The sequence below is a fragment of the Colobus angolensis genome, unplaced genomic scaffold, assembly GCF_000951035.1.
Source record: "Colobus angolensis palliatus isolate OR3802 unplaced genomic scaffold, Cang.pa_1.0 Scaffold90, whole genome shotgun sequence".
Lineage (NCBI taxonomy): Eukaryota > Metazoa > Chordata > Mammalia > Primates > Cercopithecidae > Colobus > Colobus angolensis.
Genome location: NW_012122932.1, coordinates 736,435 through 754,737, shown reverse-complemented (window position 1 = coordinate 754,737; position 18,303 = coordinate 736,435). Strand labels below are relative to the sequence as shown.

At 41.5% G+C, this 18,303-nt stretch overlaps 1 protein-coding gene across 10 annotated transcripts in view; it reads left to right on the top strand.

The window, feature by feature from the left end:
• Window positions 1-17,978, top strand: part of PPP2R2B (protein phosphatase 2, regulatory subunit B, beta) — a 499,553-nt gene extending 481,575 nt beyond the window's left edge. For all 10 annotated transcript variants that reach the window (XM_011931487.1, XM_011931485.1, XM_011931486.1 and 7 more), the window contains 3 exons: window positions 7,036-7,205; window positions 14,371-14,462; window positions 17,253-17,978. In XM_011931487.1, the coding sequence (XP_011786877.1) occupies window positions 7,036-7,205; window positions 14,371-14,462; window positions 17,253-17,532 (542 nt within the window). In that variant the 3' untranslated portion in view covers window positions 17,533-17,978. The remainder of the gene's footprint in view (window positions 1-7,035; window positions 7,206-14,370; window positions 14,463-17,252) is intronic.
• The last annotated feature ends 325 nt before the right edge of the window (window positions 17,979-18,303 follow it).

Genomic DNA, 18,303 nt, shown 5'->3' with positions numbered 1-18,303 from the left:
TATCTCTGAAGGAAAATTGCCATCTGCCTCACTCTGCAGGAAAATTGCCAGTTGTGTCCCCATTATGGAGAAATTGTCAACCATGTCTCCAAGCGGAAAAACGTGCCAGCTGCGCTTCCCTGTAGAAGAAATGTCAGCAGAAGTGAGCAATTTAAGGCCCCGCGCATGATTCCGAGGCAGTTACTTTTTCATCATGAGTGGACCCTCATGTCCCCCTGGCTTGTTTCCTGGACTCTCACTCTCATCTGCCCGCGTCATCACAGCCAGGGTGGGGGTGACATTGAAATGAGACACTTGGACCAAGGAGGGTGGGTGTCTTTCAAGGGATAGTTCAGAAACAAACTAGTACGTGTCTATGTCACAGCCCAGACAGAAGACCTAGAAATCAGTATCACAACTGGTTCTTAAGATCTGCCTCAAACAGAAAAACACTTTAGGCTTTTGGACTCATTGCACACCAGGCTTGCCTTAAGCAATGCCTACTTCTGCATTATGGCTGCCATCCCTATTGTTTTGGGTACAGACACTTTGCTAAGTACTTCACAAGCAAGATCTCATCCATCCTCACAACCGCCCTAGAATATAGGTACTACTATTATCTCCATTAAATGAAGCTTGGAAGGAGTCCAGCTGCTTGTTCAAAGCTCCATAATTTATAAGCAGCAAAGCTGGGGTTTCAACCCAGGCCACTGAGTTTGGAACCACCTGTACTGTTAGTCACCACACCATCTAAGACAGAGCCAGCATGTCTTAGATGTCCTGGCCTTCAGGATCAGTTGTTAGTGGCCTTGGACCCCTCCTAAGCCCTCTACATTGGCATGAGTTCCTGTGCAATTAGTGAAGGTCCAGTGTAAGGTCGAGAGAAAGGAGCCATGCCCAGCCTGCACCTATGGTTACCTAATCTCTCTCTTCTCCTATCCCCAGAGTCCATAACCAGCTCTCTGCATGCCTCCTTCCTGCCCTTGCTCCAGTTGTAATGAATGCTGTTTCACTTTAGCTTTCTCTAAAGTTGGCAGTTTTCTTCTTAACTCCTTCTCTTATTTTTGAATTCATGAATTATTGAATTCAAGATTTTCCCCAGATTCTGGAACCTTATTTATTTATCCAGTCATCCGAGCCCTTTCAGGGGGCTCACACAAGATACTTATAGTTCCATGGAGATGTATTCATATCTGTACATGTTATAACAGAAAACACATCTGCACAGGGCACATAAGATAGCCTATGGAATTTTAAAGGCAGTGTTCAGTTGCTTTTGACTATAGCAATATAACCCAAAGTGTATTCTGAGGAAGCCTGTACTAAACACTGAGCTGCAAATGATTTGCCAAATAAAAATAAAATGGAGTGGGGAGAAAGGTATGATCAAATAATACTCTGAAGTAGGATTAAAGCAGTGATTCTCAACCAGGTACCGTCATGCCCCCTGGGGGACATTTGGCAATATCTAGAGACATTTTTGGTTGCCACATGTGGGCAGATGGAGTCAGCAGGGCATATCTAGTGAGTAGAGGCCAGATATGTTGCTGAACATTCTATAATGCCCCAACAACAGGGTAATTGCATTGTCAACTCCCAGAATTGTCAAGGTTTCCCAAGCTTATTTGACCTTGGAATCTGGAATGCCTGATGTATCACAGCTTGAACATTTTGCTGAAGTCACTTTGGAAAGGCTACCTAGAATAGTGGGGATTAGGAAAGGGAAATTGAAAAGCCAGTGAAATTTCATAGATTTTAGAATCTAAGAGCTGGAAGGGACCTGGTAGGCAACCCTAATCCTTCCTATTATGGAGAAGGAAACAGGCCCAGAGAGCTGACAGTGCTGAAAGCCACGCAGATGAGAGAGTAGGACAGAGGTTAAGAACATAAGCTGGAGGGCCGGGCGCGGTGGCTCAAGCCTGTAATCCCAGCACTTTGGGAGGCCGAGACGGGCGGATCACGAGGTCAGGAGATCGAGACCATCCTGGCTAACACGGTGAAACCCCGTCTCTACTAAAAATACAAAAACTAGCCGGGCGAGGTGGCGGGTGCCTATAGTCCCAGCTACTCCGGAGGTTGAGGCAGGAGAATGGCGTAAAACCGGGAGGCGGAGCTTGCAGTGAGCTGAGATCCGGCCACTGCACTCCAGCCCGGGTGACAGAGCGAGACCCCGCCTCAAAAAAAAAAAAAAAAAGAACATAAGCTGGAAGTATACTGAGTTCAAATTCTGGCTCTGTTCCTACTAGCTGTGAGTTGTGCCTGAGTTGACTGATTAGGCTAATTTGTGGAAAAGAGAAAGTACTAATACCTATGAATAGTGAGTGAGTTAATACATGTAGAGCACACAGCACAAAAGCTCAATAGATAATAGGTATTATCAAAAGCCAGCCTGGACTTGTGCCCAGCCTGGATTCCAGCCCAGCATCTCTGAGTCTGATGTTCTTTCCAGTGTACCTGGATGGGCACAGGAAGAGGTGAGGAGTAGCAGAGGCACAAAAGTGGGAATATACAAGGTATATCTAGAATGTGAGGAATCCTGGTTTGACTTGTTTGAACAGGGAAACAATATTGACAAAGCAAGGCAAGGCCCAGTTGTGGAGGGTTGTGACAGATGGGCAGAGTCAAGAGCCCATCTCTGCCACTGCCTAGCTGCATAATCCTGGGTGACTTACTGAACCTTTCCTCCTGGTCTGTCTCCTTATCTACAAATGAGAAGAGTATAGTACCTTCCTTAGAAGTGTGAGCATTAAATGCAATAATGTATGCAAAGCTTGAGGACCAAGAAGTGGTAGCAAATGTCATTATTGTTGTTACTGTTACTATTGAGGTCTCCAAGACACGTGCTTCTGTTGGTGAACGTGACACACCCCCAATGACTAGGACTGGGCTATCAAGATTCTCACCAAGACTGCTTCCTCCTCACAAAGGGAGCAAAGCTCTTCTTGTCTCCCCCTTAGTTCTCTTCCCTCTCCTCTCAATATCTCTATTTTCTGATAGCTAATTGGAAACCTTGCAGGTCAGCAGATTCTCTAGTGCCTTGCCAAGCCAAGGGTCTCCAGGAGAAATGCTAGTGTTGATTTGTCTCAAGTTCTATCACTCAGGCACCAGATACTGTTGTACTATATGTTCAACAAATTTTGCATATCTCTGATATTGGAGGGGGCATGAGAAGTAAATTTTATGGAACGCACACTGGTGTTCCATTTACCTTCCACTAGTCAGTTCCATAGCACCATGATTTCCCTCTGATAACACAGTAAAATCTCACTTATTCACAACTGTAACCACACTTGTGTGATTGCTGAACATGTATCCCCTCCTCTATCCTGTGAGCTCACTAAGAATAGTGCTGGATGTCTTGTTCATTATTTTATCTTTAGCATTTGGTACAGGGTCTGGCACATATCCATCCCACACATAAAAAGTATTTTATTTGTGGACTCTAACTAATACACTGTATTGTGCATGTGTGTGTGCCTGTGCATACAAGACACTTAACTTATAAATGAATGCTCAGCAAGGTCTCGTACATGGCATCCTGATTAAGAACAAAGATTTTGAAGTCAGACAGACCTGAGTTCAAAATGCAGCTCTATCTCTGTGTGTCCCTGGACTAGTTATAAAACCTCTGTGTGCCTTAATTATCCATATATATAAAATGAGGAATCAGAATTCCTACTTTATAGGCTATTTTAACAACTAAATGAAATAAAACATGTAAAGCACAGGGTCTGCAGTATTATAAGCTTCCCATCAACAGTAATTATTAACACTATTAAATGCTATTACCCATGGAATGAAAATAATTCCTGGAGTTGCTATTGAAACTTGAATATACATAGATGTGTCATGAACTACAAAGTGCTATGCCAGTATATTATCTGTACCTTGCCCTCTGTGTGCTACCTAAAGCCAGCACTCCACAAATAACTAGTGGTAGGTTGATTGAAGAATTGTCATCTTTCATTTCACATCCATCTTGTGAAGGTGTCATTTTGAGGCTTTACAGTGTTGCTACACTGGCCTCCCAACATGCCAAGTATTTGGGAAACAGATTCCTATGTATAACATTAAAAGGCACCATAAATATATACAATTTTGTTGTCGATTTAAACATTTTAAAATAGATTTGAGTTTAAAGAAGAGAAAATGCAAACATTCCTTATGTCTTTTAAATAGTCCACAGGTTCTGTACTCCTCGGTCCCAAATTCTCAAGAGTCTTCATGAATAAGGTATGACTGGCCAGCACAGAAGAGTGCATGCTGAAAATGAAAATAGTGATGGCATGTATTGAGGACCTACTATGTACCAAGCTTATATGCCAAGCAATGTGGCTCCTCATTTTGCAGCTGGGAAAACTAAAGCTGGAGTACTAAATAAAATGATCACAGCTAGTAACTGACAGATGCAGGAATTGATGACTCCAGAGCACAATTTGCTAAGCCCATCCACTTTACTGCCTCTGGGTCAGGTGTTTTACTTGGAATTTCCAAGCTCCCAGTACTAATGAGATGGCTATTAGGTGAAACTAATGTGAAAATTTTCTTCCCATCTAGTTCTCAACTATGAAGATACCAGTCAGAATCCTGGGGCCTTCACTAATACTCATCTGAAGCCCAAAAGATGAGGGCACAGACTAAGACATTGGGTCAGAGGCTGTAATGAGCCATGTTTTTCTGTTTCAATGATTTTTTTTTTAATTTGCAATTTCAATTCGATTGATCAGGGTTTTTGTTGCTATTCTCTTCAATCGTTCTGTGAAAATTAACATTTTGGCTTAGTTCACAGTTTAATTCAGCAAGGTTTGAAATGTAATTTATTATATATTTGGGCTCTTTATACAGAATTCATTACTGACTATGTGAGTGCATTGACCAGGCAGGAAAGAAGTAGTCTTGGAAGATGAGTTAACTCAGCAACCTGCAGGCCATTGTTTGTTTCAGCCTGAAATTGTGATATAAACCCTTTTTGGGTTTAACCATACACAATTGCCATCTTTGTAGGTCAAAAATAATTGAATGTCAGCAACTGCATATGTTGCAACTTAATACTATACATGCTAAGCACCCAGAAGGCAAAGAATCTGTTAATTTATCTGGCTTTGGCTCCAGTGAAGCAACAAATATTCACTGAACATTTGTGAGCAAGACTCTGAGTATGAAGATAAGAGCAAAATCCTGTTCTCAAGAAGCTTATGTCCTAGTTGAAGAGATAAAAAAAACTCATGAATTGTTAAAATAATAATGTGAAAAATGATAGTTTCATTGTAAGAGAGTACCTGAGCAAATACTAAATAAATGGGCAGACCAAGTATGATAGGGCTTCAGAGAAAAGAAAAGATCATTTGGGGTGAAATAATATGTAGTAGATGAGGTATATGAATCAAAGAGTATTTGGATCAATGAAGAAGGAATCAGGCAATGAATAGAAGTGGGAAACATGGAGATATACTCTATACATCCAACTTAAAATCGAGGTAGAAAGAAGAATTAGAGGCAGTTTATGATGGGCTCTGATAACATACTGAGAAGCCATGCCTTCTTCCTGTAATTGGAAATCAGCTGAAGCTATTAAGAGAGATAATAAGAGGCTGGATATCAGAGCAAATAGACAATTCACACAGAAGACATTGTGGGTTCAATGTACACTATTCGGCTAATGGTTACACTAGAAGCCAAGACTTCACCACTATGCAATATATCCATGTAACGAAACCACATTTGTACCCATTAAATTTATACAAATTTGGAAATGTTGTTAATTTTAAAAAGACATCATAGCTACAGTTTACATACAAGGAGACCAAAGACACAGAGAAGTATCTTGGCTAAGGTCACACAACAAGTAAATGACAGGCTGACCTTAGACCCAAGGCAGTCCAGCAAGAAAGCACCACCTTTTTTCTTTCTTTCTTTTGTGAAGACAGGATCTCGATCTGTTACCCAGGCTAGAGTGCAGTGGCCCAATAGTAGCTCACTGCAGCTTCCTTGGTTCAAGCAATCCTTCTTGCCTCATCCACCCAAGTAGCTGGGACCACAGGCATGCCCTACCATGCCTGGCTCATTGTTTATAGCAAGGGGTCTTCCTATATTATCCAGGCTGGTCTTGAAATCTTGGGTTTAAGTGATCTTCCTGCCTAGGCCTCCCAAAGTGCTGAATATAGGCATAAGCTAACACACCTGGCCAAAGTCCCACTGTTAAACACCATGAGCCAACAAGAGAGATCAAAACATAAGGCCAGACAAAAACTTGTATATGAATAATCATAGCACTGTTATTCCTAGCAGCTAAAAAGTGGAAACAACTGAAATGCTCATCAACTGATAAATGGATAAACAAAATGTGGCATATTCATACAATGGAATACTATTCAGCCATAGGAAGAACGAAGAACTGATACATGCTACGACACGGATGAACCTTGAAAATTTTATGCCAAGTAAAATGAGCCAGTCAGTCCTAAATGACCATATATTCTATGAATCCATTTGTGTGAAATTTCCAGAATGAGAATCAGAAAGCAGATTGGTGTTTACCTAGGACTATAGGAGCAGGCAATGGAAAGTAACTGCTAATGCATATGGAGTTTTTGGGGGGAAGTAAAGAACATAGTCTAAATTTAGATTACAGCAATGATTTTGTGATTATACTAAAAACCACTGAACGTTACACTTTACAGTTTGTGGTATGTGGATTTTATCTCACTAAAAGCTGTAAAAAAAATTTTTTTCAGTATCTAAGATGACTCCAGGTTTTATGCTGTGACACCCAGATACCAAGGGAAACAGAAAAAGAGTTAGATACATAGATCTGTCAGTGCCAGATCTATGAACGGGACAGGTCCCATGCCAGTCCTTCCATGAGAATTAAAATCCAGAAACTAATGACAGCTTTTTCCGCTACCAGAGAGACGACAGTTCTCTATTAGCAACTTACATTCTGCAGACACCGGCCCTACTTAAGGAAGGCTGTCAGTTACACTGTTAGCTTCCTAGCCAGTCCAAACCTGTTGATAAGGATTGCTAAATTTGTCTTGTTTTGCTTTTGTTCTGCAGTTTTTGAAGAGCCGGAAGATCCAAGCAACAGATCATTTTTCTCTGAAATTATCTCTTCAATTTCGGATGTGAAGTTCAGCCACAGTGGGAGGTATATCATGACCAGGGACTATTTGACTGTTAAAGTCTGGGATCTCAACATGGAAAACCGCCCCATCGAGACTTACCAGGTATAGAACCCCAGGCACCCATAGGTATATGGAACATTCCCTCCATGAGCTTTTAAGTCAACCCCTGCTTCCAAAGGTTTACAATGCAGAAAACTGGAAGGCAGTGCATGGTGATACATTCAGCAAAATGGTACAGGCTATAATTAAGATAAAGGTGCATGTGGAGAGGCTAGAATTCAATGTAATTGATATGGACTGAGTACTTCATGTGGAATGGATACTATAGAGGTAAACAAATGGTCCTGCTCTCATGCAGCTTACCATCTGGCGGAAAAGTCAGATGATGAACAAGGAATTGAGTGTGCATCTCTGCAAGAGATCTCAGCTAGGTGTGAAAGGTTTTCCCAAAGAAGTGACCCTTAAACTGAGTCTTAACTGCCATGAACTAGTCAGGAAATTCATGCTCTTAAAATAATGTGTTCACATGGACGCAGGGAGGGGAACATCATACACCGGGGCCTGTCAAGGGGTGGGGGGCTGGGGGAGGGATAGCATTAGGAGAAATACCTAATGTAGATGACGGGTTGATGGGTGCAGCAAACCACCATGGCACATGTATAACAAACCTGCATGTTCTGCACATGTATCTCAGAACTTAAAGTATATTAAAAACATAGTATGTTCAAAGGCCTGGTGTTGAGAGAAATGAGGTGTGTTCAAGGTGCTTATACCTTGAATATGAATCACAAAGGCAGAAAGATGAGCCTGGAGATAGAGGTAAGGGGCCAATCACTAGGCCCTGGTAATGTACAGTAGGCTGTTTTGCCTGCGGACTGGGTACAATGGAGGACCATTAAAGTTTTACGCCAGGAAATGACATTGTGAGTTTTCGTTTTTACAGTGTGTTTCACTTTGCAGTTTGCCAAACAGACAATTTAGATAAGAGGAGATGATGGCAATTTGGTCTGGTAATGGTAGCGTGCAGATGGAAGGATGGGTAAGATGAAGAGTCAGTGAGGTTTGCCTACTGATCAAATGTGCAGGGAGAGGAATCAAAAAGACTGGAAGTTTTGAACTTAAGTGTTACGTAGATGGTGTAAATGCAAGGAAACAAAGGGAAAGGCATTTTTTAGGGTGGTGGTGTTGAAAAAGGAAGACCAGACTTTGAAGTAGAGAGGACTTAAAGAAGCAAAATCCAGGCAAGAGTATAATGAAAGCAAAGATCAAGTGGGGTGGGGATAAACTAACCCTATTTTAAGCTATTTGGGGTTAGATAAAAAGAAGTGGGGGGATTCTATACAGAAGGATTTGACTTACATTTTTTCCTTGAGATATAATGTATGTATCATAATAATTGGCCTTTCAAAGCACACAATTCAATGATCCTAGTTTACTCACAAACCACCACTATCTAATTCCAGATCATTTTTATCATTGACATTTTTAAATGAATATTCTGGTTGAGCTGGGGAGAAGAAACTGTGGGAGGGACATTGGAAGAGACAGGGGAATAGTTATAACATTCTGGCAAGGGGAAAATAGTAGCTTAGATGAGTGTATTAGCAATGAAGGTAGCCAGATTCTTCATATATTCCCAAGGTAAAAGCAATAGGGTTTGAGGACGAATTTGATGTGGGATATAACAGGAAAAGAAAGAAGCACCAAGGATTACTCCAAAATTTTTGTCCTGAACAATTAGAAAAGTAGAGTTGCCAATTTATTTAGATGAGAAAATCAAGAGTTTGGTTTTGGCTCTGTTAAACCAGTTTAACATCCAGACACAGCAAGTAGACAGCTCAATGTGAGTCTGGATATATTTAGCTTCAAGATATAAACCTGACACTCACAAGTATGTAGAGGGTATTTAAAGCCATAGGACTGGATGAGATCTTCTAGGCAATTAGTATAATTAAAGAAGAGGTCAGAAAATAAGACCTAGTTGAGAACAGGAAGAGGATTTGGCAAGAGAGATTTGGGGAAACTAGCCAGTGAGATGAGAGGAGTGACTAGGAAGCCAAGTGGAGAAAATGTCTTAAGGAAAAGGAAGTCATCGACTGCCAAATGCTTTGCTGAATCAAGTACAGAAGACTACGAACTTGGATTTAGTAAGTGGAGATTATCAGTAACCTGAACGACAGAGGAACAGTAGTAGAGCAGTGTGAATAAATGTCCAATTGGAGTGAGTTTAAGAAACTGAAGATGGGAACATAATGAGAACAGACAACTGTTTCAATAAGTTTACTCTGAAGGAGAACAGAGAAATGGAAGGGTAGCTGAAAAAGGATTCTGGCTGAAGGAAGTTATTACAGCATGTTTTCTGCTGATAGGAATAAGCCACTAGAGAGAGAGACCATTAGAGAGAGAGACCACTGAAAGAACAAAGCCCTTGAGGCAAGCCAGTGGGGGATGCAGTCCACTGCAGAACTGGCTGTAGACAGTAAGGTGCATAGACAATTCATCTGTCAAAGGAATGAGAGCAGTTTTCATATATAGGTGAAGGAGGTTTGTGAATTTTATGATGAGAACATGTAGGTGTTTTCTTTAGTAAAATAAGTAGTAAGGTCATTAGCTGAATGGGAAGGAAGAAAAGGGGTAAAGTACTCATCTAAGAAAGAGAAATGTTGTAGGGTGGTAAGGTTGCTCAGGGATCCACTTGAAATTTATATAATTGATTTAAAGGAAGATTAACCTGTATGATTATATGTTTCTTCCCAGCCACATTCACCTGCTTGATACAGGTAAAGAAAGGGTAGAAAGTAAGATTTAACCAGTGATGGAGCTGTGCCAAATGAGTACAATGGAAAGAGAGAGCAAGAAAGGCAAGCTTGTTGAATATATATGCTAAAGGATTGATTGTAATGATGTACCGCTGAATTGAAGGTGGGCAAAAGGGGAAATAATGAATTTTAAGAATTGATAGAATCAAGATACTAGAAGGAGTGAACTAAAAAGACTGGAGGTAACAACAGCAACAGGGATAGCAATGACAGGTACAGGGATAGCAATGACAAGGTTCATAATATGACCAAGGAAGCAAAGGACAAAACACATTGAATATGATGAGACTGAGTAAGAGAGAGACTAGAGGGCTCGAATAACTAAAAATAGTGACAGGAATAGTAATGGAAGAGAGAGAGAGATGCAAACTTGCTTCAAGGAATGAGGATTAGGGACTCAGAACTTTTGATGGCTGAAAGAAGGACAGGTAGCAGGAGGCTTAGTTTGATGGCATGACTTCAAAGGAGTTAAGGACTTTAAATAGGAATAGTTGTCTGGAGCAACAAGGAGCCTACCTACCCAACATTGGCATGTGGAGTGAGAGCAAAACTCTAGCTACCACTTGAGCGTCTTCAGAGGAGATCCAAATTCCAGTCAGAGGAAGAAGAAGGAAAGGTTCAGAGAGGAGGTTGAAGACTTTGATGACTCTGTTCCAGCAGGTGCTAGAGAAAGGTTTGGGAGCCAGAATTCACAGCCATCTATGTAGTGGAGAGAGCTTTGTTTCCTCTGTGGTCCATCATACTCCCTATTATTTAGTGTTCCTGTCTCCTGAATCCTACCTTGACTTTAGGGCTTGGCTCCACCTCACTTACTCCCAAGTTTTTATTTGCAGCCCTTCGTCTTTAGCCCAGGACTAGAGTCACCACAGTGTCCTCTTCCAGCTGCATAAGACAAACCTTATAGTATTCGAATCCTTAATGCAAAAGAAAGAGCAGTGGGAACTAGGACCTGAGTGTGGCTGCTGGGGAGCCTTAACTAGGAAGAGTAGATTTAGGACAAAGCTAGTTTTGGAGCACAGCCACCTAACTTTTACATGAAGTAATTTAAAGATGGTAAACAAGCTCTGATTCAGTGAGCCTCCAGAACACCATGATAGGTTGTGAGGTCCAGTGGGAAAGAATTTAGTGATCAGTCAATAATGCCTGCCCTGGGCAAGGAGACAGGTAATGCTACTATTATACGTTTTCATACATGCATTCACAGATCTCAATCACATTTCCATGAATAAAAGGCTGCAGACTTAAGTATGATTAGCTATTTTCAAGTTTTCACATAGAACGAGGGCTGGCAGACTGCAACTTGTGTTCCTAACCATCCCCCTATTTGTCTTTGTAGGTAAATTTTATTAAGACACAGCCATGTACAGTCACTTACATATGTTCTATGGCTGCTTCCATGTGCAATGGCAGAGTTGAATAGCTGTCACAGAGACCATACGGCCCACAGAGCTTAAAATATTTACTATCCAGCCCTTTGGAGAAAAAGTTTGTCAACACTTGAAATATAAGAATGGACCGACAGAGTTGGCTCTTTGTTTGCCTCATAGCAGTCCACTAACTATATGACACTGGACTCCCACAAATAATGAGAAACACTGTATTGGGACACTCAGTCTAGTGTCAAAAATCCCATGCACAAATTAATAGGATCATAGAAAAGTCATACTAGGAACATGAAGAAAGAACATTAAATAGGATGAGTTTTAAGTTCTCTCTTGCTCCATGCTCTAGAGGTTGCTTATGTGTACATCTTACCTTATTCTTTCCTCTGGTAGAAAAAGGTCCCTCTGGTTTGCCTAAGAAGACTTCTTTCTATGCAACAAAACATACACACAGCATACTTCACAGTAGACATTCTTTTTCTTTAAATGTTGTCAATTGGAGGCAGGCAGGAGCTACCCAGACTTTAGGTGTGGTGGAAGAGAAATAATGGTTCAGACTAGATTTTCCCTTGAGTCTATCCCAACTTCTGTCTTTCAAGAATTATTTACAGAGTTCTCAGCAATGTCATTCCTGCTAATGGGCGTGACTTCCAAAGCACACGTTTTGACACTTATAGAAACACCGCAGGTGAGTAATAAGACAAAATGCCAAAGGTAAATGGTGACAGATGAAGAAAGGTTCATCACAAAGCGGGCATATGGAACTAGACCTTAAAAATCTTGCCACTGCCAGGTTTATAAACCTTTACTGCTGTGCTCCCTAGGGAAGGTGAGTGAGTAGTTTATAGCAGAGATGCCTCTGTTAGGGCAGGATACAGCCTCACTCTTGCAGCCCCCAAATGCACCTAACAACGCCAACAGCACTGCCATAGGGGTATTCCCTTGTCACCAAGGCACTGAAGCTGTTACCCTGACAAGGCCTGGAACTGTTTGGGAGTGAGAGAGTAAAGGTAGGGGAAAATTAATTTGCAGAGTTAGAAATAACTTCCTCTGTCCAAATAACTCAGAGCTTTTCAAATACCCAAAACATCTAATGGAACGTAGGATGAGCCTGACCTCGTTCCTTTGCCCAAGACTAAGCACACAACTGAGCCTGAAGCTCAGCGTCCAGCAGAACTGTTGGAGTCAAAGGAAGAGAAAGAGCCACAGTTGCAGGAAAAAAGAGATTGAATCATCACTCTTAACTTAAAGTTAAATACCAATACCCTTGGTAGCCTCCCTCTGCTTTCACCTAGTTCTATCTCCTTCTCTCTCAGCCTCACTTGAGTTCATTATCACAGCTCCTGTCAAGGACTGAGGACCCACCAGAGCAAGCTGGAGGCAGGTTGCTAGTGCAGCTCAGAGTATGCACTCCAGAGCCTGATACCACTCAGTTCCCTCCCCTTCTGTCACTTTCTTTTCTTTGTGATCTTGGACAAATGATGTCATATCTCTGTGCTTCATGCTCCGTTAGAGTAAAGAGAATGAAAGTGCCTACATCATAAGATGGCTTTAGAGATGAAATGAGGTTTTGACAGATAAAGCACCTGGCTAATAATGACAAGCCAGCATTTTGGGTATGCCCGTTATTATTGCCACTCTGTGCTAGTGGGTTCAGGAAGGATTACCTTCGAAACACTGAACCCAGGCTACTATTTTCTGAACCTTATTCATCTATTTGGCATCTACATCTGAGTTGCTGAATGTAGATGGAGAAAAATATTCAACTATGCTTAATCAGCCTTATTTGACATACATGTCCAACAACGTCAAGTGTCCCCTGGTGCCTTCCAGAAATCTGACACTGTTTGCCAACCATTTCTCTCTCCTGCTCACTATCAGTTGATTTCCAGTGAAAGCAGTAGCATGGTTAAGAGAAACCAGGAAAGAATCTCCACATACTCCAGGATGGCACCTTTTACCTCAGAGTCTACTTGACAGCTCCACATGTAGACATCTCTAAACCATTGTACCCAAAAGTGAACATGGTACCTGCTTCCTTCCACTTGCTCAGGAGAAAGATCAGGGAGTCATCTTTGACTCCTGTTTTTCTCTCCACACCTCGCAATTGACCCAAGTCCTATCTGCTCTTTCTCTAAACAGAAGGAGAATCTGACCAAGTCCCTATCACTGCTCATGCCCTGGTCCAAGCCAACACCTATCACTCAGGTTTTAACTGGTCTCCCTGCCTTTGCCTTTGCACCCTTAGGATCCATTGCAACACAGCAGATTCAGCAATCCTTTCTGTGAAGTCTCTTCTTCCTCAGAATAAAGGGCCTATGTAAACTGATCATCCTCTCCCCCAGCTGCTTACTCACCACTCCCCAACCACACTCCCTCCAGGATTCCTGCCTCTAGGCCTTTGTGTTTGCTGTTTCCTATGCTTGGAGAGCCTTCTCCTCACCCCAAACCCGGACATCACTGTGGCTCATTCATCTCCTGCAGGCTTCTGCTCCAATGCTGCCTCCTCCAGTGAAGCCCTGACTACTTGCCCTGTATAAAAGAATACACCCCCGACAAGATTTCCCAGCCTCTTTTTCCATACACTTTTGTTCTATGATTTTATCACCATCTAAATGTCTTATTTATTTACTTGGTTATATAGTCTCTCACGTAACACTGGGTGGAAAGCACCACAAGGATATTTGGCTCACTGCTGCATCTCAAATGCATAGCAGGTATTCAGTAAATATTTGCTGAATAAAAGACTGGATGAATGGTGACCTCTAATGCCTGTGAGCAAATCAGCTTAGAAAATGAGAATCTACCACTTCTTTAGTCTTACTGGATGCCACTGTCTATACAAGCAAGCTTAATTAATCCATATCAGCTACATGAGAAACTCATCAACCCATCCTAATGTCCTACAGCTAGAAAGGGCCAAGCCTAGGTTCAGATCCAGGGCCATCTGATTCAAGGAGCATGTACAATGAAAGATTTAACAGCTCACATCAGAAGAGGAGGTGTTTGCAGAAATAATTACTGTTTAAAATAATAACTGACCTTCTCGATATGTTTCTTTTCCAGGTTCATGACTACCTCCGCAGCAAGCTGTGTTCCCTCTATGAAAATGACTGCATTTTTGATAAATTTGAGTGTGTGTGGAATGGGTCAGACAGGTAAGAAAGGCTCTGTGGCTGAAGAACCTTCCAAAGGTTGTCTTGAAGAGGCTCGGGCAATTTATCCTAAGTAGAGTACAGCCAAAGGGAGGTCAAAATTGGGCTCCAAAACCTGGCTGAAATGCATAATGTCAGGCCTGGAAAGAAGAGAAGGATATAGTAAGGCCTTTGAATCCTGTTTCTGAACTAGCACAGATAACACCTTAATGTTAATGAGAAAGTCCTATCTTTTTCACACAAGACACCTCCAGCACTAGGTCAACATGCCTAAATGAAGATCACTTATCCACCAGCAAATTCCAGCCTGAACAGTTCAGATTACTGCCAAGTGGGCTTTCTAGATCAAAAATTATCCCTTGAAGCTGCTAGTGGAGACCTGGCCAATGGCCCTGGTGGTTCATTAACTGAATTCTAGTCGACCTCATTTATCACATTCCCTCAAAGTGATTTATTACTATTTTAAGGCCTTGGATTTGAACAGTACTTCATAATACCTCCCAATAGTTCATTTTTAGTTTGACAGATACAAATGATTCTTTGACTTCCATGAGAACTAAGTGCAAGCTACCAGGGGTTGATTTCGTTCCTTGATGAAGGTGGCACCAATTATAGTGTTTGAAAGCATGGAAATTCTATTATGGCAGGACATTCAGACATTCAAGCTTTCAGTGAATACGAACCATCTCTCTCACACTCAACCTGTTTCTTGACTTTCTTTGCCACTGATCCAAAATGAATCCCCTCCTTAGCAGGCTTGGAAGGAGTCCCCACATGGCAAAGGACCCAAGTCACACCGACCAGTTGGTATAGGACAGAAAGCAAAGCAACTGTGACATATGAACAAAATCCCTCATGGGGAAAAGAAGCCAGCCCTCTCATTTTATTCTCTATTTATAGGTATTGATTTATTCATATGTTATTATTTACATATCTGTTATTATTGCTCAAATTTTTCCTCTATCTTAGCCTTGATTCAAAAACCACACTTATTAGGCACCTACTATATACCAAACACATTCATACACATCATTTTATTTAATCCCAACCACAGTCTAACAAGATTGTTTCCATCATTCTCATTTTACAGTTAAGGAAATTGAGGCTTAGCAAGATAAATTAATCTGCCCAACCTCATAAAGTAGTAAGTAGTAGAGACAAAAGTAACAAGTGTAGAGTTTGAATCCTAAGATCAACACTCTTTCTATAACATCACAACTGGGAAATTTAATTTCTCTTTCAAATAAGGTTGATAGTTTTTTTGGTTTTTTTTAAATAATATCTCTTACTTGTTTAAAAATGAGTCGGGTCATGGGAGAGAAGCGAACGTCAAAGCACAGGAAGCAGTGAGGCCAACCGGCTGAATACTTATGCCCCAGAGTCAACCATATGTGGGTTTGAGGGTGGACTTTACTACCTACTAGCAATGTAACACTGAGCAAATGACTTACTTCTCTGTAAAACCCTTTTATGGGATAATAGAAGTTGAAAAGAGATCATGGAGGCAAAGTCCTCAGTGCCCTGCCTGACAGGGTAATAACAGTCCACTCAAGGACACAGACACAGTTCACAGCATCAGTTTGATGGGCTAGAGTAACAAAATCTAACCTTTGCTTAATTTACCTGGTACAGCTGACAACATGACCAAAAACACATCCCCCTTGCTGTGGCCCAATCTTGTCAGCTTTTTCCTTCACCTCTCTACACATCTCAAATCATTTGAGAAACAGATGGGAGTTCCTGCTCTCCCACCTTAAGGAGCCAGTCAGAGCTCCACCCAGAAGTGAGTGGGAGCCAGCCCCTCCAGGGGAACTGCCGTGTGATGGCACTTGGGATACTTGCAGATGCCCTGGCCCAAGGAATCTCTCTCTCCCCACCTCAACTTGTCACCATGTCTGAAATGTCACCATTAAACATTGAGTACCCACTTGGCTCTGGAAGACATTGGGTGTTCGCCACTCTCCTGATCGATTGCAGCTATGCCTAAGAGGGGATAACTCTTGTATAAATGTGGAAGCCATCTGTCCATTAAATGTGGAAATAAAAACCATATAAAATCTTTTTATTTCTCCATCCCAGATTCTTTTAAAATTTGAATTTTCTTACTTGTTTCCCAGATAAGACCATGATGACATCCATTTTGTAGATAAGTTTTCTAAAAAGGCCGAATTCAGAGCTAGTTCTAGGCAAGGGAAATGACACGCCCCGGGTTCATGCACGATGCCACCAGCATCTCTCCCCCAACCGCACTGATGCCATAAAGCCTTAGAGGTCAGATGTCCAGGAGCCCCCTTGACAGTGGCCAAGCCTTAAACACGTACAACTGCTTATTTTTTGCAAAAGTGTGTCTACTTCAACAAACCTCATTCTAGTCTCACATTCCTGACGGGAGGTAGGTAGGATGGGATCATTAAAACCACTGGACACCTTTACTGAGCCAAAGAACCAAAAGGAATCTACCGAGCAAAAGCAAATTACAAGGAGAGTTCTCACCATCCCTCATTTCCAAACCCAGCCAAAAAGCTCACTGCGTTCAGTGATTCAAAAAAAAAAAAGCCAACAATCGCACTGCAGAGCCTGTTCTCATTTTTTGGTTTTTGTTTTTAGTAAAACCTATGGTGTCATAAGCTGCTCATAACATAGTATCATTTGCTCTAGAAAGACAACACAATGAAGATATGTCATTATAAGCTGCTCATAACATAGTATCATTTGCTCTAGAAAGACAACACAATGAAGATATGTCATTGCCTTTCTCCATAACACTCGGTCACTCCCTTTCCTATCTTGCAGTGTCATCATGACGGGCTCCTACAACAACTTCTTTAGGATGTTCGACAGAAACACCAAGCGTGATGTGACCCTTGAGGCTTCCAGGGAAAACAGCAAGCCCCGGGCTATCCTCAAACCCAGAAAAGTGTGTGTGGGGGGCAAGCGGAGAAAAGATGAGATCAGTGTCGACAGTCTGGACTTTAGCAAAAAGATCTTGCATACAGCTTGGCATCCTTCAGAAAATATTATAGCAGTGGCGGCTACAAATAACCTATATATATTCCAGGACAAGGTTAACTAGGTGGACAAGTTATTACTTAATAATCTCACATACTGAATACTAGTCAAACAAGTTTTTAAATGTTTCTTTGGGTCTTCATTTGATGCATTGACTTTAATTTCCCTATGCAGGAAATGATTGGAATAGAATTAAAAGGAGTCCAACATTCCCAGCTCCCCAGTTCTAAGAAACTTTTGTCAAACCCAATAGGTTTGGGACACTTCTGTTTAGAATTGAAAGCTGCCAGCTAACAGTAATTCTTCCATAGTTGACTTGAACTTCTGATGCTTTTATTGCCCAGTTTTCTCTGGTGGGTCCAGTGTTTTGTTCCTAGGTGTCTGCTGCGATAAAATGAGGTTGTCTGTAGTATTTAAGGAGAAAAAGAGATAAGTTTTTTTTAATTAAGCAATTCCATTTGATTGAAAAAAAAAACAACAAAAAATAAACACCGTTTACTCTTAGACAAATTCTTCTTGTTTTGTGAAAAACCAGAACTAGTCAGTATCTCCGGCCCCTCCACCATGTTTTTTTCTATTTTCCATTTTCCTTTGAACAATTTCGTTTAAGCCAGAGATTTATTGCATGAAGCTGAGAAGAGGATGCAGAATGACGAGGAAAGGGCACATCAACCCTGCTATGCTCTTTTTTTGTAAGCTCCATAGAAACAGCCTGAGAATTTGGCTAGGAAACTTGAATGCTTCAGGGGACAGAAAGAGAGCACTTTTGACACAGTGCTTCCCAGAGTGAGCTTGGCAGGGCCAGGCGGGGCCAAATTCCATCTGCTGCCTTGTT